At 52.9% G+C, this 21,886-nt stretch overlaps 1 protein-coding gene and 1 long non-coding RNA gene across 2 annotated transcripts in view; one reads left to right on the top strand and one right to left on the bottom strand.

Moving 5' to 3' along the window:
* CORO1C (coronin 1C) overlaps window positions 1-13,795 on the top strand; it is a 43,212-nt gene extending 29,417 nt beyond the window's left edge. Inside the window, exons 5-11 of the mRNA XM_019538826.1 lie at window positions 3,502-3,683; window positions 4,570-4,689; window positions 5,325-5,429; window positions 8,420-8,565; window positions 9,412-9,469; window positions 9,560-9,805; window positions 10,712-13,795. Coding sequence (XP_019394371.1) covers window positions 3,502-3,683; window positions 4,570-4,689; window positions 5,325-5,429; window positions 8,420-8,565; window positions 9,412-9,469; window positions 9,560-9,805; window positions 10,712-10,831 — 977 coding nt within the window. The 3' untranslated portion in view covers window positions 10,832-13,795. The remainder of the gene's footprint in view (window positions 1-3,501; window positions 3,684-4,569; window positions 4,690-5,324; window positions 5,430-8,419; window positions 8,566-9,411; window positions 9,470-9,559; window positions 9,806-10,711) is intronic.
* LOC109312681 lies at window positions 6,487-18,753 on the bottom strand. The gene is made up of 3 exons (XR_002101889.1): window positions 18,742-18,753; window positions 15,091-15,096; window positions 6,487-6,785 (listed from the first exon to the last, which is right to left on the bottom strand). It is a non-coding gene; the product is annotated as an uncharacterized LOC109312681 (long non-coding RNA).
* Between the last annotated feature and the right edge of the window lie 3,133 nt (window positions 18,754-21,886).

Raw genomic sequence — 21,886 nt, 5'->3', positions numbered from 1 at the left:
AGCAGGTTCAGGCTGGACACCAGGAGACATTACTTTACAGTGAGGGCTGCCAGGCTCTGGAATGGGCTCCCAAGGGAGGTCTAGCTTGGGTCTAGCTTGGGGGTCTTCAAGAGGAGGCTGGACAGATATCTGGCTGGGGTGATATGATCCCGGCATGCGTTCCTGCCCGGGGCAGGGGGTTGGACTTGATGATCTGTTCAGGTCCCTTCTGACCCTAGAAACTATGAAACTATTACATTTTTGTGGCACTTCAAAGTACATCTGCTCCTTGAAATACCTTGCATATCGGGTGTGTCCCCATTCTTGGTGCATTGGGTGAAATGCAGCTGAGGACAGGGCACGTTGCACTCGTGCACCTTCCTCAGCACCCTTGAACCTCCCTGGTTTTCACCTTGTGCTTCACTTGTGCCCAAGACCTCTCCTCCTCTTATGTGGCCTTCTCATGCTTCTTGACAGTCCTTGCATGCACCTCCATGACCACGCCGTGCTGCCCCACATGCCTCTCCCCGGCGCTCCTGTGCAGCTGTGTCCTCACCCTGCTCCATGGCCCTTGCCCTTCCACAACCTCCTTCCTCTTCTTCACTTCCTTATCCTGCTGGCTGGCCGGCAAAACCAGTGCCTGCTCCATTAGCCCACTTCCCCTCCATGGCTGGCTGCAGCTGTACTGTGGGCCAGCACACAGCTGGGTGTTGGTGTGCCTGCCTGGGGCCTCTCTGCTGCAGCTCCTCTGTGCATGCACCTCAGGTGTTGCTACAGCACGGTGGTCCCAACACTACGCCCTGGGCCACTGTCAGCTTGCAGGCATTGTATCAGTGATATCTTTATCGAGGTAGAAATGCTCCCACGCTTTGCAAAATCTCACTCCACGGCTGAGGTGTGAACAGTTGGGTGCTGGTTGCCCAAGTCCCCTTGTCTTGTCAGTCACCTTTGTGGTCATCTCTTCTTCCTCTTCCTGCTCATCACTTCTCAGGGTGTTCAGCACCAAAAAGAAATCTAAAATGCTACAGAAGGTCTAAAATGCCCAAACCCAAGTGCCTGTAGAAGAAACGTGTCAAATCAGCCCATTTTTACTGCAGAATTTCCACCGCTCTGTTCCCGGAGGGCTGACTGAGTCGGTCTTGCACTGGAAAGCACTGCCGCACCGAGCCTGTGCTGGCTGAACTGGCGGACACCTCTACCACCGGGTGTCTGGGCTCAACCTTGAGCCTCTCTGGACAGACTGGGGGTTTTGAAGCTTTTGCTGATCTGATTCTCATTGCTTACCTGGCATTTAGCATGGAGGTTGAATGAGCAGTAAATACTCCTCGTGGCCTCCCAGGTGAGCTGGTGTCACCCGTACAGACATGAGCGAGGGCCTAAGACCCCAGAGGCTGTAGGGAGCAGATCCCAGATCTCTGTTAGCGCGTGGCCACGTGCCTGCTACGAGAGCCAGTCGAGGAAGTCTTTGGCTCCTTGCACATGCCTTTCACATCCGTGCATGGTGCCTGTGGATCCTGGCCTGTTCATCGATGTGCTCGGATGGGACAGCTCGCACAGAAAGGACTGCATGCATCCTCCCCTTTTCTCCCAGCTGGTCGCCCTCGCTGGTGGAGCGCTCGGCTTCCCCTGCCCTCAGTCGGTCTGTAACTGGTCCTGGCAGCCAGCAGATGCGGTGGGTATCAGTCCCAGCATTTGCTCCACATACTGCTCTGTTTGCTTGCCTTGGGCTCAGTCCCTGTTTACTCAGGCTTCTCGGCAGAGACTAAAACTCAAGGCAGGCTGTAGGGCCAAGGGGGTACGCTTGGAGGAGCTGGGGGCCCTGGAGCCCAGACCTCCCCAGGCTCCCTCCTCTCCCCCAGCCGATCTGCAGCAACTCTCGTTCCAGTCAAAGGGTCCCCTTTGTCTCTCCCATCCCAGTTCCCTCTTCAGCATGTGATCAGACCAGGAATCGCCAGCACTTTGGGCACAAGAGCGATTTTCAAAGAGGCAGGGGCCCCGAGGCTTTTCCCCAGAAGCCTTTCAACATCCAAGGACCCAGAGTCATTCATATGCTGCATCCTAGGCCAGGCATCGAGGGTTTCAGGCTGAGCATTTCCAGCTGGGAGCGTGGCACTGCGGGGACCCGTGGGGGTTCGGGGAGGAGACTGAGTTTCCTCTCTCCTAGATGAGCGTTGGTGCCTCCCCTTGCCATGCGGGGGTGCGGTCGCGGTGCATTGCCACACTGAATTGCAGGACCCAGCCAGGACTCAGCAGCTCACAAGTCAGTCTTTAGGGCAGAAGATGGATGCAGGAGGGGGCAGGGGAGGGCGGCAGGCAGACAAGGGGCTGAGATGCCGGCAGTGTGACTGGGTGCAGGAGAAAACCTGGCCATCACTTCCTTCCCATGTGGAGGGACCCGATACCCACGTGTGCAGGGTGCTTTGAAGGCGACGCACGCTGCATGTGTGCAGAGCGTTCTCGCCAGGATGGAAAAGGCCGTTTGCTCGGCGAAAGCCTCTGCTCTCACAACCAGGGGCCAAATGGAAGCTGGAAGTAGGGTAGGGATAGCAATCGAGGGCTGTCCAGCTGTAGAGCTCTTGGCAGAGATGTGGGAGGACATGAGGGAAGCCTTTGGGGTGGCTGTGTTTCTGGACAGACCCCAGCCAAAGATCAGGTGCAGCACATGGTTTGGGGGTAATGTGAGCTCAGTGATGTAGCAGGCAGCTGAAATGCTCGGAAGCGGTACTTTGCCTTCTGCAGCAAAGAGGAAGGCTTCTGCCCCTGGTTGTCAAGGGTATTCTTGGCCAAGCTAGATCCATAAAAGCCCCACTGAGCTGAGCACAACATGGACCAAAGCAATTTCCATAGGCTGTTCCCCCAGCTGGTCTGCACCATCGTCACTGAAGCAAATAGAAATGTTCTGCAACAGCCGGCACTGGCCTTTCTGCAGCCTGCCACTCAGCTATTCAGATAGTCTTCATGTCCTGCTTACTAATTTATATCAATTTTTTATCCCCCTAATCCGCTGATAATCCTCATTAAAGGTTTTGTGTGAATTCTCCTGGAGCTGCTTACACGTTTCAATCCATCCCCTCTTATTCTTGAATCGCGGGAGCTGGGAAGAGACAGCACGAGGCTGCCTGAAGGCGCCACTCTGCACCGTGGGGCCGTCTCTTCCGAGTCTCGTGTGGCATTGACCACGTGCCATGATGTTCCCATCAAACACGCACCCTCATCTCAAATGCACGTGCAGACGGCAACTGTTCTGGTTCGGATGTTTTCAGCTAGATGCGCGCAGTCCTTTTCTGGTCATGACAGGGCTGTGCTAGGGAAACACCGGCTGCACATCTTAAAGCCATGTGAAGTGATGAGTCTCTTTGTTCTGGGGAGCCTTTGCAGCGAAGCAGGCTGCAGATTGAGTTGCTGCTTCCTCCAGAGAAGGGAGACAGCTGGAAATAGCTTTTAAAACGCATTAAAGACGGGCATGTATGCTTCGTGTGCCAATATTCGGGCACTTCATATATGGCTGCTTTCCTCCTCCAGGTTGCGATAACGTAGTCATCATCTGGAACGTGGGGACAGGCGAACCCCTCATCAACCTGGACGACATGCACTCGGACATGATTTACAACGTAAGCTGGAATCGCAACGGCAGCCTGATCTGCACGGCTTCCAAGGACAAAAAAGTCCGGGTCATCGACCCCCGGAAACAAGAAATCGTTGCTGTGAGTATGTGCAGCGTTGTAAAATCAATGCAGTTTCCCAGCCGCGGGTGCTTTGCAACAGCATCTAGAGAGGAGACTGTGGTGGTGGGGGGGGAGTGCGTGGCTGAGATTTTTGCTTAAACCTGGAAAAATTACAGGAAGGGGAGAGGTCCTGTAGGATTTTGTCTCCCTTGATTAAGGTTCATGCTGGAGTTACCTATATTTGAGGTCCAGTTTTTAAAATGGCACCAGTATAATTTCACACCTAATTTCATGCACCATTGTGGTACCAGAGTTGAGGCTGCCAATGGTAAGTTAGTGGCCTGCCTGTTTTATTGGCATGGGCTATGGCATGGCTCAAATATCAATTTTGTTTTGATCGTGCTTTTAACAGTGTGTGATGCTGCCCACTAGGGAAAGTGGAGCTGAGCAGCTGCCGCTTCTCTTGTATGTTGGTCATTAATGCCTCCTCTTGAGCATTGAGCTCTGGTGTGTGGGTCACTTTTCTCTGGCTGCATAGGGGAGTGGTGCACATCAAGAGGGGGCACACGTGCAGCTGTCCTGGGGTGGTCAGTACTGCATCTCAGCACTAGGTGCCGGGTGAGCAGATACCTGCCCATGATGTGGACAGATGAAACTCAAAGCAGTATAAATTTACACAGGTAGCTTTTACCCCAGATTCAAGGGGAAGTTTGATTTAATTTTTAATTTATTTTTATTGTTTTTGCCTCATCTGTTCGCTGCTTATTTTGTGCTGGTATAACACTGACTACCTTGGGATACATGTTTGATCTCTTTGAGCCGTGGGATTCCAGGCAACTCAAAATCAAATTTGAGTTCATCTCTGACATGTTGGGATTTCTGTTTGATGCTGAAGGTGCTTTTTCTCCCCACACTTGCGTTGCAGGAGAAAGATAAGGCCCACGAGGGAGCGCGACCCATGAGAGCCATTTTCCTCTCCGACGGCAACATCTTCACCACCGGCTTCAGCCGCATGAGCGAGCGGCAGCTTGCCCTGTGGAATCCAGTACGTGCCCTGCTCAACTGCTCTTCCTTTTGGTGAATCGTAGCCCTGTGTCAGGTTGAGTTCCTGGCCACAATGGGCCTCCCAGCACTTGCAACATTTCAGTTTGGATAGCAGGGTTGTAGCCCCCCTTCCTCCAGGTGTCTAATCCAGCATCTCCTTATTACACCAACGGAGATCACTGGGATGGTTGGGTGTAACATTTTGTCTCTCACTAAGATGACCTCTCCTGTGCTTGGAGGAGGACTCTGGTGTCCTTCCAAGGACGTAGCTCAATACTGGAAGTGGCATTTATCACTGAACAGATCGGGTGATTCGTAAAAGAGCAATGGTCTTTGGAGAAGGCCACTTTGTCCCCAAATACTTTGTGTACCAGCCTGGGATGGTGCCCCGCTGACAGTTGACCAGTAGGTCCTTATCTGTGCAGCTGACTTCAGAATGTGACTGGCTCAGATCTCTTTTGGGGCTTTAACATCTGAAAATCAACCGGCCTGTAATTGTTTAGCGCAAGCTGCTGTTACATGTGGCCCTTTGAAGAAGCATCATCCCTCTGTGACTAATTGCAAAGAATGTAGGCGGTGCATCGACAAGGGGGTGTTTTTGTTTTCTAATCGTATGGTTCAAATTCTCATTTGCAGAAAAATATGGAAGAGCCCATCGCCCTTCACGAAATGGACACCAGCAACGGGGTGCTGCTGCCCTTCTACGACCCAGACACCAATATCATTTACTTGTGTGGCAAGGTAAAGAACAGCGGCCAAAGGCACTGAAGTTGTAGCGCCGCCCCAGCTGCAGCCCTAGTGCTTGTGTGGGGCCAGGAAAGCAGTATTTAGTGCGGCTCATTCACGCAGCGTCATTTGTTCCGTAGGAAACTTGTCTACAACATTTCCTTCAAAACCAAAGATGGAAAAAATGTATGTGGGCAGATGAACAGTTACAATCCTTTAATAGAGACTGTCACTGTTGAGCATGCATCTGATGATCTGATGCAGTTGCTTTGTCCATCCATCTCTAACCCACAGAATTTGAAGCTATATCGTGGTAGCTTAACCATGTTTCATTTCAGGGGTTAGCTGCCTCAGTTTACCTTTATCTTGCCATGGGGTAGGAGCTGAGAGATGAAAGTGTTACCATAGTTTCTCCCTCGCACCCTTTGAAGTGCTGTAATCTGTTTCATCTCTCCACTCCTTGAGAAACAAAGGCTAACACCTCATGAATTTTTCAAGGCTGCAGGAGAGTTTAGGCCTTTGGGACCTTGTATCTGGATTGAAAGCGAGTGTCCTCACTCTATTAAGCATTTGTCAAGATCCCAACCAGCCAGACTACAGGAAAGCCTCTGTTCTGACCTTGATCCGGGGAAAGGTTTATTTAGGCAAGTAGAGCTGTGCTTAAGAACATGAGTCGGACGTTTTTCCTTTTGCCCAGGCCTGCCTCTCTTCTTGATGTTGGTCTGTAATGACCCCTCTCTTAATGTTAAACAAAGATGCACGTAGAGGGTGCCCTCACGCACTTTGCAAATGACTGAACATGTGGCAAGGCCAGTTTCAATGCTTGGGAGCCAGTCACTGGGAAATGAGACTTGTCTTCATTAAAGTTGGCTCCTTCAGAGCTGTAAGTGCTGCAGGCTTCCTATGAGCCGGCAGTGTGCCCTTGTTGCAAGGGAGGCTAACAGCATACTGGGCTGCATTGGTAGGAGTGTTGTCAACAGATCAAGGGAAGTGATTATTTCCCTGTATTCTGCATTGGTGAGGCCACATCTAGAGTCCTGTGTCCAGTTTTGGTGCCTCCACTACAGAAGGGATGTGGACAAATTGGAGAAAGTCCAGTGGAGGGCTACAAAAATGGTTCAGGACCTGGGGCACACAACTTGTGAAGGGAGGTGGAGGGAACTGGGCTTATTTAGTCTGGAGAAGTGAAAACTGAATGGCCTTCAACTGAAGGGTGGATCCAAAGAGGACAGAGCTGGACTGTTCTCAGTGGTGGCAGATGACAGAACAAGATCCAATGGTCTCAAGTTACTGCAAGGGAAGTTGAGGTTAGATATTATGGAAAACTTTATCACAAGGAGATTAGTACAACACTGGAACAGGTTAGCCAGACTCTCCATCCTCGGAGGTTGTTAGGACCTGGCTGGACAAAGCCCTGGCTGGGATGATCTAGTTGGGGATGGTTCTGCTTTGAGCAGGCAGCTGGACTGTATCAGTGTGTCCCAACCTTTTCCAGCCCAAGGCACACTTACATTAATACAAATTCTCCATCTGCCATCCCTGTACTTATGAGCTCCTTGTAGCTTGTTGCCACAGCAAAAATCCACAGCACAGCAGTTCAGAGGCTTGCAAACTGAGCATCCCCCACAACCAACACATATGCAGTAGATGAATTCCCTTCTGATCGGCTGCTTCTCTCTTCTCCACAGCCGACACATGTGCGAGTCTTCTCTGAATATCTCATTGGCGCGGCTTATTCACCAGTGCTAGGCGGCCAGAGAACTTTCTTCTCGTTAGTCCAAACTTCTCGAGGCACGCCAGTTGAAAAGCACTGGACTAGATGTGACCTCCTGAGGTCCCTTCCAACCCCCATTTTCTCTGGTTTCTAAGTAGCCAAAGATGAGCAAAATTAAAGATTAGGATCCATGCTAGCAGAGGGAGTATTTTTGTACTATCTAAGGACACTCCGTTCCCAGTGCTGCAGTGACTCTGGAGTCCTAGATCCCTCTGGAGCCAACAAGGAATAATGGTTTCCAGCCTCCTGTCCGATACCTCCCGGGCACCGCATAGTATTAGCCTTTCCTTCCACCCGTACTCAGATGTTTCCTGTCCTTGTCAACTGCACATGCCGGCCATCAGCTGATTGGGCTTTTGTTTGTCAGTGAAATCCTTGTTGCAACAAGAAAGCCTCCGTAATTGTGCTGTCAGATAACACTCAGCACTTCCCTTTTCAAAGTGCCATGCAAACAGCTGACCCTTCCCATGCCTTTCTAGGAAAAGTGGCAGCATTTCCCCCCGCCCCAGTTTGCTTGTGAGGAAACTGAGGCAGGGAGTTATCTCATCAATCCCTGCCGTAGCTGGTGTAGAAGCTGGAAATGAGCCGCGGAGGTCCCTGGTCTCCAAGGGGGTGCTGATATCGCTGTTCAGTGCCAAGGGCCAGAGAGATGCTGTTCAGATAACCATTACATGGGAGCTCTGCTTTACGATAATGGGGTAATGGGTCTTTGCCTGGTGGTGACAGTTCTGAGCAGGCCGGGACGAGGCCCGTTAGCCCGATGATCGATAGAAGCTTCAGCTGGAGGAAATTAGCTATAAAACGTGCATTACTCATGGGACAGTTGTTCCTGGTGTGTCTCTCCTTTCACGCAGGGCTGCTTGAAGGCCAGGTTATCGGGCTCTGGGATAATATTCCCTTGCAGTACAAGCTCCCCTGGCTGTTGCATTTGAACCCCTTCAGTGCTGCCTTCCCAGTCTGCATGCTTCTCCAGTATTGCCTCACTCATGGTAGCTTTGGATTCCTGATGTTTTGCAGCCTGCTCTGCATTGCCACAGGAAGTATAGGAGGAGCCAGGGAGTTGATGAGTTGCCTGGACATTTCCTCTTCAGAGCTAGAGATCAACCAAAGGAGACTGCAGCCTAGCTTTATGGTGCCCTGTAGGGGAAAGGAGCTACTCCTGTGTTCTTAGCCCCCTCTTGCTTAGCGGGGAGCAGAGGCCTTCTAATTTTCCTTCTCTGATTTCTTGCAGGGTGACAGCAGCATTCGCTACTTCGAGATTACAGATGAATCCCCGTACGTCCACTACCTCAACACCTTCAGCAGCAAGGAGCCGCAGCGAGGGATGGGGTTCATGCCAAAGAGGGGCCTTGATGTGAACAAGTGTGAGATCGCCAGGTAAGAGGCACCCGTGGAAGGAGCAGGCAGCAGCAAGGCAGCCCGTGGCGTCTGCTTAAAAATCCTGCGTTCAGCTCCAGTGTGAGACACTGTGCAGTGCTGTGAAGTAACCTCACTCAAGCTAAAGACCCACTTGGCACCCAAAGTGGCACTAAAAGATCCTTTCAGCCTAGATAGCAAGAGATGGATTCAGAGAGCCCGTGTTAGGGAGGCAGGAGACAGCTTCACGTCCTGCCACTGTTTTGTCAGTAGCCTTGGCTCCTAGTGACACACGATACCATGGATACCTGCCCTGGGGATAATACAGTCTGAACTGAACTGGAAGTGGGTCAGCGTTCAAATTAGGACCGTAACAAATTGATGAGCAGCTTCTGACAGAGCAAACTGGCTACAGTCCACCTCGATTAAAAACCCAGGGTCAGTCTCAGGTCAAGTCTAAACCTCCTTTATCTCTACAAACTTTCATGTGAAAGCGGTCTCTTCAGCTGTCTAATAAAAATCTTCTCGTGCACACAAGGCGGCTGTCTGAGCTTAGGAGAGAAATGGGTTCTGGGTCCTGAATAGTACAGCAGTGCTGGGTGAGCTAGGAAATGCTGACATAGCTTACAAAGATCACTGCCAAGTGAACAAACCGTGACAAGGAGGAGAGACCATCTTAGTGGCTTAGTGGGTGATGGTCTCTAATAAAGACAGAGGGGGAAGGTAGACATGCATCAGGGCCCCCCTGTGTCACGCCAGTGCCGGCACGGGTGTGACCCAGCCCTGAAGGTGACTGGAAAGACGGAGCCCAGCCGTGGTGCTCCACACCGGCTTGGCTGCAACTAACTCTTTTTCCTTATTCCAAAGGTTCTTCAAGCTCCACGAGCGGAAGTGCGAGCCCATCATCATGACGGTCCCTCGAAAGGTGAGTCCCGCCAGCAGCCAGGCAAGGGAAGCCGCCTCGCGCCTTCCAGCCAAAAGCATCTGACCATTTGTGTCGTCTTCTGGCTTTCAGTCGGACCTCTTCCAAGATGACCTGTATCCTGACACGGCTGGCCCGGAAGCGGCTCTGGAAGCAGAGGAGTGGTTTGAGGGGAAGAACGCCGATCCGATCCTCATTTCCTTGAAACATGGGTACATTCCCGGCAAAAACAGGGACCTCAAGGTGGTCAAGAAAAACATACTGGACAACAAACCTGCCGCCAACAAGAAGAGCGACCTCATCACCGCCCCAAAGAAAGCAGTAGACACCTCAAACATTGTGAGTAAAAGCCATGGGCCACCTGTTTTTGGTGTCTGAGATGCAGCTGGAGCCCCCAAGCCTCTGCAGCAGTAGAAATAGCGTTGCCTACTGCAGGGATGGGCACGGGGCGTAGGAGACATGTCGGGGCTGCTGGAGGTGTTGGTCTTCTGCATGAGAGGTACATCCAAGATCAGCTGTAGCTGGGGAGGGTCCCTGTGCACCTTTGACACAGGAGGGCCAGGCCTGGCATCTGGCCCATCCTCTGTTCTGAGGTATTTACATTCCCTCGGAGCAGCTTTGGCAGAGGGATTTTGTGTTGGTTGGTAGGTTGGGTCTTCTGGACCTGGCATGGCCTCGAAGATCTTGCTCTGTGTTCCTCAGAGCAGGGTGGTGGACCCTGACAAAGCTTGTTTCATGAGCTATTCAAAGAGAGCCACTTGATCAAGTGAAGAGCCATGGATCTTCACTGATGAGGCCACCCTTTGTCTAAAGCCAGACACAGAAAATCAGGCAAAACAACCCCTGACAAAGCGGGTCTCCTGAGGAGAGTGCCCCATGGTCTGGGAGCTGGGCCTGACACACCAGAGCAGCAGCTGGTTGTGAGTCCTTTCAGAGCATTTGTCAGGAGACCAAAACGGTGCTTATTCATGAGCAGAGCTCTAATGAAAAAGCGCAAACCTCAACCCTTCCCGTCCTTTCCCAAGAGGGCACTAATTCCACCGAAAGTATGGGGCTTCCTGCGTCAAGACCCATGCCATTGGCATGTTGCCTCATGTTCGAACCCTGCCTTTTAGCCCGCGAGCACCACGCTCCGTAACGCAGCAGCCCTGCATCGGCAAGACCCTTTGCGTGCTTTGGAAACCCCGAATGCGAGCGTGCCGAGCCCCTCCCCGCGGCGTTAACCGGCGCTTTTCTTTGTTCCAGCAAAACGATGCCAAATTGGACGAGATTTTGAAAGAGCTCAAATCTATAAAAGACACAATCTCCAATCAAGACGAGCGCATTTCCAAGCTAGAACAGCAGATGGCGAAGATTGCAAACTGAGCGCCGCGGGAGAGAGCAAAGGGAGCAGAACTCAAGCTGTTAGCTGGGTGCAGGGCTGCGGGGGGGCTGGGGGAGGCACTGCCATTCAAGAAGACATTCCATTTCCGAGGTTCGTCGAGCGGCACCGGGCGGCATTGCGATACGAACTTTACCATCCTCCGAAATTAAGATCAATGAAAGCCGACGATTAAAAGCCAAGCTTTTTAGCGAGAGGTTTCTTTTTTTTTTTTTTTTCCTCCTGATATTTTAATGATTTTATGTGACTTTTTTTTTTGTCAGACTTAAAAGATCAAGTGCTACTTTTACAATCTTGCTGCAGGTGTTCTGAATTCTTGAGGACAAACGATTCCAACTTTCCACCGAGTGCCCAAATAGCTTGTTTTAAAAATAGAATTAGGGACCAATGCCATATTGTTCTTAATGAGTTTTTTAAGTTGCCAAAAAAAACTCCAAACAAACCCCCTCAAAATAACTTTTTACATTTTTCCTGTATGCCATTTTTGCAGTATTTGTGGGTTGGTTTTATTTTTCCTTTAATTGGAAGGGGCAGCACTCTGTGTGTGTGTGTGTGTGTGTGTGTGTGTGTTTATACTGTTTCAGAGGACAAAATTGAAGCTATTTTGTACGAGCGTTCATTTTTTTTTTTCCTTTTGAACAATCAGATCCGTTTCGTTTGCAGTGTAGACGAAGCTGTTGTAAAGACCCTGCATAAACCCATCTGAGCTGACTTGACTGCCTTTATTTTTATTTTTTTAACGTGTCCCCAACCACTGCTGCCTGCTTGTTTCAGAGTGAAGTAGTTTCAAGTCGCTACAAAGCTCGTTCCCTATTTCTGCGTGCTAGTGGGATGATCTCATGTCCTGGAGTCCTGTTGCTGTTCTGCCGTTACCCCGTGCTTTGGATTATTTTGACCTTGTCACAAGGGCATGTTGTGTTGTTAGCTGTTTCTTTTCTTTTCTTTCTTTTTTTTTTTTTTTTTGAAGGCCTAAATGCAGTTACGCAAAAGATGTTTGTGTTATTTATCACCTGAACATTAGGTTTAGGATGTGCAATGAAACATCTTAAGCCAAATGCCCTGAAGGGTCATCTTGCAAGCTGATGGGATGGTAGCCTGTAGCCAAGTTGTCTATGCTGGCTGTTCCAGTGAATATTGTTCATCTGTACAAGAGCAGCAAAGGCTCCCCAGTAACTTGTCGGCTAAGAAGCGTTTAAATTTGTGAGCTGACAGTACTTCTGCCACTGTTTTGATGCTGGTGTAAGAGCTTTTAGTCCTGAGGTTGCTTCCAAAGCAGCATTAAAAGCAGCTTGGGTGATTATAGTGTGACAGATCTCAATCCTCCCACCTCCTCAATCTCTCCAGCCCCTTTTTCTCCCTCTGCCACTCCTGCCTTGCAACCCCACCAGCTACAGTAAAATCTTATCCCAGGGAACTGAAGGTTTCCCATGATGTAAGTGGCCTTTGTCTCTAGCCCTTTGCGGTCAAAGTTTATTTTTGGCTCCCAACTCATTTCTTGCCTTTGAGATCCTCCAGTGAAAGGTTATGTACAAGTCAGCCTCCCCAGTACGGTTTCCTGGATGCAGGACTGTGCAAGAGGCTCCGCTGTACAACACAGAGGGGTGTTTGACACCAGGTAACAAACAGTGGGACCCCTGCTTCGTATTCCAGCTGGACCAGGTTCAACACCTGTTGGGCTGAAGCACGTCAGATGTCTGGTGGTCCAGCATGGTTTGTGCGATGGGCGGCGAACTCCGCGGAGCCTACCCGTCGTCGTGACGGGCCGTTCCAGCAGCGCTTGGGAGGGCGGGAGGTGGAACGACACACATTTTGATTCCTCTTGGCAAACGTGAAGCCGGCCTGTGCGACAGAGGAAAGCCCGTAGCAGAAAGTCAGCTGATGAGTCTCAAATGCCCTTTCCGCCTTCAGGTTCGACCCTTGGGTCGCCTCGCTGCAGCTTTATCCATGCACATTTGCATACACTTGCAGGGTGTGCACGCGCACACGCATGCCAACATGCCCAGCTGACCCTTCGGGAGTCTCCTCCACAAGACAGCCTTTGAATGCGGTGGGTCTGCATTCCTTCCCAGAGCGCGCTCTGGTCATCTTCTCCCTAGGTTAGCTAGACTTTCTCAAGTTCTCCGTTTTCTTGTATCTGCATGTTCAAAACTTAACGATTAAGGATTCTCTGTTCTGGAAGGCTGTGAGTGTTTGTGACAATGTGAAGTCGTACCATTTTGGGACAGTCAAGTGATGTTGTTAGCTGGTGAAGCACAAGCCATTTGATGTGAAAGGACAGAGAACGTGTACAGTTCCACAGGATGGAAAGCGTCATTAAGGTAGTGATGGGTATATCCTTTTTCTTTAAGAAAGCAGTGAGCAGAGCAGCAGGGCAAACATCCTTCACCTGCGCATTGAAGAAAACTTGCTGGAGTTTGACTAAAGGTTGGATTCGCAATCCGGGCATTCAGCACGCTCTGAGCATTTGGGTGGTTTTTCACTGCAGCAGACTGGGCGGGGGGGCGTTCGTGAAACAGCTGAGCACGACTCTTCTCCCGGGTAGCAATCTCCATGTCAATCTGTACGTCTGATTTCAGGGTTGTGTGCTAGGGACGTGTTGTTCTTTTAATCGATGGGAATGAAGTTTCTGAAATGCCAGGTTTTGCTGCCCAAGCAGCGTTGGTGTAAAGTTGGCGGTTTTAAGGAGAGGGGGCGGGGAAAGGTCCTCCTTGATTTTTTTTTTTTTTTTTTTTAAAGTTACTAGCTTGTATTTTATTTAAATGAACTGATGATGCCTAGCCAGGCTCAGCCAGAGTCAGTGCCTGAAGCTTTTTTTTTTTTTTTTTTTTAAACCGTGATATCCCGGAAGAGAACCAGCGAAGTATTGAGAGATGTGCTCTTATAGAGCGAGCAGAGTATTCTGTCCAAATATTTGCTTCCATTTTCAAAGATAAAAAAAATCATTGATTACAAAATGTCCGGTGTTGGTCGTTCTTTTTCCTTTTTCCTTTTCCTCGGCTTATAGCTCCGGGCCTGTCGTGGGGTGAGGGCTGGCAAGATGAGCCAGACGGATCACAGTTGCCTGTTTCCAATTTGCTGGAAGTGGGTTGTTAGCAAGCCTCGAGGAAAGCCAGGGGATACCATATCCAAGATGCACAAGGGAAACGGTGACATCTTCAAAAGCCTGCAGAAGTCCCATCTGTGGTGACTGCCAGCAGGTGCCAAATTTTTCAAGGTATTTAGGAGCTGAGAGACCCAAGTGCTTAGTGGGCTCTCCCAAAGCTCCTATCTGCATAGACAAGCACCTACCTGCTTTCGAAATTTGGTTTATTTAGTCTGTGTGTGGTCAGACACGTTGGAGAACTACCCACAGCCTATGATCCAAGAGCATCACATCCCCTCTCCAGTTTGTCACGGCCAGAAACGAGCTGAGGCCTCACGAATTTGGGGTGAGAGGGTTTCCCCAATTCCAAGAAGGTGCAAGTGCTAACACCTTGAATGCATTTGCTGATCCAGCTTAGCATAATTGCCTCCCCTGTGGAAACGAGTTCTTCCCTCGTGGGGGTGGCTGGATCTCGATGGCTTTGAGGTTGGAGGGTGTAGGGGGAAGTAACAGCCTGAGCCGGCTTATCTCCAGCACACTTGTACGAATCCAGATGGGTGGCATCTGAGCACGGAGCCTTTCCCAATGGCTGCTGGGGAGTGAACTAGGTCCGCCTTTCCCGTCACTAGCAAAAACCAGCTGTGCGCACAGCAAAAGCAGCCTGGGCCCTACAGATGCCCCGCAGGCAGAGGCTCTCCCAGTCAGGGGGCAAACGCAATAGCAGACCCCTCTTGGGCACCTTACTCTGAAATGACCCCCGCTACCTTGGCTGGAGGAAAAGGATCATTTTCTAACCTCGTCCACAGCCACGTTCCAGCAAGCATCTTGCTCTTTGCAAGAAGAAAGATGGAGGGGGCTGACAGGGCACGACTTCCCCTGGATCTGTTCTTCCCTTGCTGCCTGTGTTTCCAGGTGGGTGATATTCAGCAGGGTGCGATACACTGGCTGCCTTGAACAGGTCCTAGCTTGGGCTTAGGAACCGAAGCACTAGCAGTGAAGAACTGGCTTTACAAGGCCTCCCTTTGTTCCCCTGCCAGCATGGGGGCAGCTGGCTTGCAACAGCAAAGCTCGGTGCCCGAGTTGGATGACGGGGTCAGGCTGTCTGCAGCGTTTGCTGCGTTGTGCACTGTATGCACGGTCTATGGTGAAAAGCAGCCTCACAAGGTGCTGGGTGTGCAGCTTCAGCACCCAAATGATGCACCAACTTCTTGCACACCTGCCCCCAGGGGAGGCAGCTCGCTGGCACTGGCAGCACCTCTTAAATGGAAGCCCTGCTCCCTGCCAGCATAGGGCGACGTGCTATCGTGGCTTTGGTGAGGAGCTTAGCAAGTTCCAGTGAAAGGAGAACAGGGCCAACCCACGCAGGTTTGCTTTGAGCCAGGATGCTCTGTGCTGCAAACGACCTGTTTCTCAATCAAAATCCGTTCTCTGTGTACCGTAATGAGAGGAGAAACCTTTTTGCTGTACCAGAGGCAGGACCGGGAAGTAAAATCGTGTGTCAGCAAACCCCCTAGTCTGCTTTCCTCTCACCAGCCCGTCTCTGGCTTGCCGTGTGGGTTTTCCAGCATGAGGGCAACTCTGTGCGTCTCCTCTATGTGTACCAGTTGGATATCACGGTTGCAATCAAAGCCAGTCTCTGATAACCCCCCTGGCATTCGCTGCATCCTCCAAGAACTTTTTACTGTGGTTGCATCAAGCCATTTCACAACGGTCTTTCCTGGCACTTCCTCCCCACAGTGAACCAATTGTGTGTGGCAACGTGGGCGCCTGCTGACTCTCGTGTCCCGGGCAAGGCCCGTGCATGCATCCCTGGGTGGCAGAAAGAGGGGGCATGTCGGATGCTCGGTTGCACCAGAGGTTTGTTCTCTGCTGGTGCAGACGCTGCAGGGGACGCGTCTCCTCTTCTGCTGGGGCAGCTGCCCCCCCAGGACCTGGGAGCCAGGACTCCTGGGGTCTCTTTTAGAGACTGGGAGCACTAGAGAGTATATCTGGGCACTGGTGGTCCCTGTCTTCAGGCGGGAGGTGTTCAGAGGGGAACGCTTTGGGGCCAGCCTAGCTGGGGGACGAGGGTAAAGCAGATGGTACTGAGAAACCTCTCAGGTGCTGGGGTGGCGTGCCTTGCTGGCACACTCCAGGCTAAACCCAGTGCCAGGCTGGGGGATGCATTCATCAAATTGGCAAGGACTGTTTGGTCATTTTTGTCTTCCTCTGTGGTCTCCTTCCTAGGATCACTGGGGGACGTTTCTCTGCACAAATTTCCTGGTGGGGCAAGAGCCTGGAGGCGCGATTCATCCCCGCGGCATCTTCTTTTCTTCTTGTGTTTGAGGCAATGGATCTTGTGCTGAGGTTTCTCCCATTTGCTTGGGGTGTCGGGGGGCTGTTTTGCGGCTCGTGGCACGCAGGGATGGGCCCGAGCCCATGTAACCCCCATTACGCGGTTGCCTCGATGGTGGGGTCTGGACTCTGCGGCCCCTTCAGGCTGTGCACAGGTCCGATGATTCGAAGCAGAGGTCAACCGAGTATAAAAAAAGTCCTCATCTAGGTCGGGAATGGGTGTGTGCACTAGCCTGTGCCCCAGAGGACTTGGTAAAGTCAGCGCGGGTAACTTTTCCCTGGCTGCTTTAGTGTCATGTCGGAAATAATGACAAGCCGGGGCTGTTCGCCCAGGTGGGGCACTCGGATGAGGTCGAGCAAACCGCAGTGACCCTCTCTGGGCTTTTTCTCACCATCTTGCTGCTTGCTTCTGCATTTGCTGCAGTTGTCCAGCTGGTTTCATCAGAGCATCGCGAGCTGGTGCTTATCTCTCCATCACACCCTCTGCTGATGCCATGCTGGCAACACCCAGCAGCACCTGATCCTCCCAGATAGCGAGAGAAAAGCTGCAATAGCCACACTCTGGTCTTGCCTCTGACTGTGCCCGAGGCTGGATTTCCATTTTTTTAGGGGGAAATAGTAAGGAACCAAGGCCGTGATGCCTTCCAAAGAGCTTGTCTCAGACTCCGCGGGTGGAAGACAGGCACTAAATCACCAGGGCGGCGGGGAGTCACGTTAGTCGTTCCAGAGAGAGGTGCCCGCTGCCCTGGAAAGCGCTCCAGAGCCGGGGATCGCCTTCATTGCTGGCTTGATCAGGATGTCCCAGCTCCCGTGTTTTGTGCAATCGCCGGCTGCGAGGGGACGAGCGAGTGACAGGCAAGGATCTTGGCTGGCACAAGCCCAGAGCCCGTGGGGCTGGGTCCCATCCCGGGGTACTGAGCGGCTTGCAGGAAGCAGAGGTGCTGGGAGGGGCGCGTGCCGCACCCCCGGTCTGGGAGGTAGCACGGGCCGCCAGCCGTGTCGTAGTGCCCCGGCAGGCTGCCCCCTCGCTCCAGAAGCGGTGTAGCCTCTTCTGCGCGGGCAGGCTAATTGGCCCCATTGCTCTGCAGGGCTAATTAGTCTGACTTGTCTGCAGAGGCGGGGCTGGGCTGGGCTCCACCGCCCCAGCAGAGCCCCTGCGCTCCCAAGTCGGCCCCATGCCTAGCCGGTCGCCTCTCGGGGCCTGGCCCTGGGCCGTAACAGGGCAGGCCACGTGTGCGGAGGCCCTGGCATGGCCTGAGGCTGGGGCGAGGCGCGCCTGCAGCTCTTATCTTGATGGTGACTTTGCAGATTTCCGGGCTGAGATGCATGAGGCCAGGGAGGAGGGATGGATGGGGACACCGCCTTGGCCCTAAATAGCCCCTGCTTTTTTCAGATCGCTGCGGAGATTCGGCTATGGTGAGATGGAGGGTATGCATCTCCTGCAGCCACGGGGCAGGCGAACCCCGGTTAGCTCTCGACTAACCCACTTGCATCCCAGTAGCTGTGGCCAGGCCGCTCCTGGTACCCACACGACCTCGGGGACAGCCAGAGCGTGCAGCGCAGTGTAGACGTACCCTAGAAAAGTCGTCTCCCCCTCGTGGCACGTGCCGATTTTTCTCCTCCTCCTTCCTCCAGCGGAGACCTGCAGGGAGGGGGCCCCGGACCCCCAGACCTTGCGTGCGGGGTGGCCCAGGAGCTGTAGCTCACGGCCTGTGAAGGTTGGCTGCTGTGTTGCCCCTAGGTGTGCGCTGGCTCAAGCTCCCGGCCTTCGGGTCTCCCTCAGGTCTGTCCTGGCCGTGGAGAGGTACAATCCCGTCTCCTCGCCATCTCGATGCTCGCTCGGGCTCAGCAGGGCCAGTATGAAATGCAGGACCCTGTGCTAAGGCGTGTGTTTGGGGCCAGCCGAGGTTCGCTCCAGCCGGCGAGCCCCGAGCCGTCCGCGGTGTTGAGACCCTCCCCGGGGGGTGTTCGGTGGCCCTCGTGCCTCGCTCAAAGCCACCCTTGAGAAAGGCAGGGTGTTTGCCAACGTATCGTTGGATTCGCGGTCTCTCTCTCCTGCTCGGCTTTGCAAAGCTGGGGGCCCTGGGCTCGCTTCAGACCTCCGCGGCTTTTCACTGCCGTGTGCCACCACCGAACCAGTCCCAGTCTTCAGTGACCCTCCGCCCAGTCCGGGAGATGCTGAAAATACCAGTCAATGGCGAGGCACGGAGGGCGCGCACTGTGTGCGCTCGACCTGGCACTAAGGGCTGTGAGCGCCTCGAGCGCGCTAAGGGGGAGTGAGGGGCTGTTGTGGGCACTGGAGCTGCCTGCCCACCGGCTCCTTGTTCTCCGAGCCCGCTCAGGAGCAATCTCTGGGGTGCCCCCTTCGCTTCGCTCTGCAGCCGGGGGGACTCCTGTCACAACGTTTCCCGTCGCTCTGCCCCATGCCCCTGCGGCGCTCGCCTGGTGGTGACGCGCTCTCCAAGGGAGCAGCATCACGTGGACCCTCCAGACCACAACTTCTCTTCCGCCTTCGCCTCTTGCAGCGACAGGAGATTTCCTGCCTGTGTTGCAGGTAGCACAGAGCCAGCCGGGACCGCGCGGGGCACTTCTCGTTCCAGCCCGAGCTGACGCGGTGCTAAGGGATATCTTCCTCCCCTTCGAAGCCAACAGAACTGGACGCCTGCGAGTGAAGACCGGCCTCAGCTGTGCAGAGAGCCTCGGGAGACCTCCCAAGCCCAGGGTAAGCCATTGGGGAGGCAGGTCTCGGGGAGGGCATGAGGTCAGGCCTGCCCAGGAGACGCTTCCCGAGTCTGCACGATCGTGTCCATTGAGGGCCCCGTCTCCTGGGGGGCCGTGCAAGCGAGTGCGTGGGGTCCAACCCCGTGGGGTCCAAACTCAGACTGATTCTGGACCTGCCGGGATGGTCTCTGCGCACGCTGGATCACTGGGACTCTGGATCCTTGTCTGACTCCCGGCGGCGAGGCATTTAGCCCTAGCACCGCTTTTACGTGTAGCTCTTGGGGAGCGGTATCGGAGGTGGGTACGTGCCGTCGTCCTAGCTTTTGGAGCTGGGGAAATGCCTTACCAGGGCCCGGTATCTTTATGCAGAAACCGGAGCAGGCGGCTGGCAGAACCGGGCTAGACCCCAGGTCTCCGGACCCCGAGTGCCCTAGCCACGGGGGAAGCCGGCTTTTCCGCCGGGGAGCTCCACGCACGTGGAGAGCTTTGGAGCGGGTGTCCGTCCCCGCAGAGGGATGGTGGGACACGATGCCCGAGGGCCGTGCGCCCGGCCCGGGCTCCTGCGCAGCACGGGAGCTTTCTATATCTCGCTCTAGAAGCAGCAGAGGAGCCGCCCGGTCCTCGCTACGAGGCCGGAAGGATTCATCACCACTGAATTTTTTTGGCCAAGGACACGCGTGGCGTCCTCGTGATTAAAGCCATTTGCTTTCTTCACCTTGTCCCACCCCACCCCGGTCTTTTGTTCCCCGCTTCCTGCAGCCCGATCCTCTCTCTGGTGGAGTCCCTCCTCCAAACACAGGCAGCTAAGGCTGGGCTGTCAGCCTCGTGTAGCTCGAGCCCCATGAGAAGCAGGCTCGAGATGCCCATGGGGACGCGGGCCCCTTTGCCTTGGAGAGCAGAGCTCCTACTGTAGCCTGATTTGGAAAGGAGAGGGGGTGGGCTTGGTCGCCGCGAGGTGGGGGTAGCACGCCTCGGTTGCAGCGAGCGCTGGAAGGATGCTGCGAGATCGTGGGACGCGCTGCCAGGAGACCCCACGGGTCCCCCTCAATCAATGTCTGCCGCAGAAATCCAGTGGCAGGGATGGACAAGCCACACAGTCGGTCTGTTTTGCAGCAGCTTTCCAGGTTGTGTGCGCCAGGACGCTCGCCCGGGGCACAGGACCCGCGAGCCCCCACTCTGCAGGGTGTGATGGTCTCCCTCCTCTCTTCCCCTTCCTGTCTCAACAAATACGTTTCGCTGCGACTGCCGCGGTTCTGTCGTCTCGGGCAGGAAGAGATCCCTGGGCAAACGTCCCGAGTCGCTTATCGTGTTCTCCAAAAATAATTTTGGGGAGCAAGAGTGAGTGATTGAAATCAAAGCTATTGAAACAGCTAGGGTTGCATCATGGTATATAAACCACCCGGCTGGACATCCTGATGCAGTTGTAATCTGTGTTTTGCATCTGCAAGTCTTTTCCTAAAGAAAGATTGAACCGCATCGTTTTGGTGCTTCTTTTGGGTAACGAAGGGGATGCGCAATATCTGTTGTTTGTTTGCACAATTGCACTGTTTGACACACTTTTTTTTTTAAGACTTAAGGTTTGCTTAGTTTTCAGTTTTAAAAGTGGTATCTCATTTATGGGATAATTTCCGTTTTTTCCCCTCTTTTGATTGTACCCAGGTGTATTCAGATGGAGCCTAGAAGTCGACTTAAAAAACAGAAGAACAAATGCTTTAACTTGCTTTTGTTAGGTAAGTGAGACTGTGTTTTAATTGTTGCATACATACAGCGGGCAAAGAAAATAATTTTGCAAAACATGTACCTCATTTAAAACCAAGTAATTTATCCCATGAAGGAAGTGTTATCAGTAGGGAGAGACTGGAACGTCATGTTTTGGGTCATCGTGTCCTTCAAGATTTTCAAACTAGTAGAGATCACCCGTTCACGCTTCACTTTTATTTACAACTTGGAAACAGAAAACGAGCTTTCTTGCTTTTTTGACCTCCCCTCGGTTTCCCGGTGCTGAACGGGCCACGCATCGAACTGAACTAGATGAAAAAACATACTCTTCCTGCACCTGCAGACTAGGTCGGGCCTCTCAGAAATGCAATTAAGCACTTCGACAACCTCTGGTTCCAGATGAGCCAGCGACCGCTGCTCCTTCAGCGTTCGGGCTTTCTTGCAACTTCAGTAGCCAATGTGCACTGCTTTGAATATTATTTTTTTAAAAATGAATGATCATGGGCCTTACCACTGGTGGCCATCATTTCAAAATTAATTTTAAATAAGTTAGTTTTAGAAAGCAAAACGTTTTTAAACAATACTTCGTTTCCTTTTAAGCTAATTCTTCGCCATCCAGGTGCACGTCCCTCCTCTCCCTGCATTCGACCGTCTGTCCTAACAAGGAGCCCGCGGCGTGCTTGACTTAACCTGAATGCTTGAGAGAGCAGAGAAGGCAATGGGGGCTCGTAGTAGAGATGAGATCTTGTATTGGACCAACAAGATTTTTGCAAAAAAAAAATGTCTTTTATTGCAAGCTGGATCCCCGAGAGAGAGGAGGACATAGCCGCAGGGTCTCCGTTGGGGCTGGCCCGGGCGAGCTGGGACTGGGGGCTCCTGGGTGTCTCCATCCCGGCGGTGATTCGATCTCTTCTCTAGCACCAGCACCCACGGGGAGCCTCAGACCCGGCGTGGCCTTTGTGCGGGGTCTTTCTAAGCTGGGGTGCCACGTGCATCCTTGAGGAAAGGGGCAAAATCACTGTTCCTCTGTGCTCCAGGTCGTAGGTGCTGAGTTTCGCCCTCCCACGACTTTGCTCAGCGCCTGCCTGCCTGTGCACCGCCTCGGCCTTGGGCGGGACCCGGGGCTGAGCGGCCCCAGCCTTTGTGGTTTGCTTCATCCTGCACACGCTCGGGGTGGAGCTCC

The sequence above is a fragment of the Crocodylus porosus genome, unplaced genomic scaffold, assembly GCF_001723895.1.
Source record: "Crocodylus porosus isolate Cpor-Errol unplaced genomic scaffold, CroPor_comp1, whole genome shotgun sequence".
Taxonomy (NCBI): Eukaryota; Metazoa; Chordata; order Crocodylia; family Crocodylidae; genus Crocodylus; species Crocodylus porosus.
This window is presented reverse-complemented; position numbering and strand designations above follow the sequence as displayed.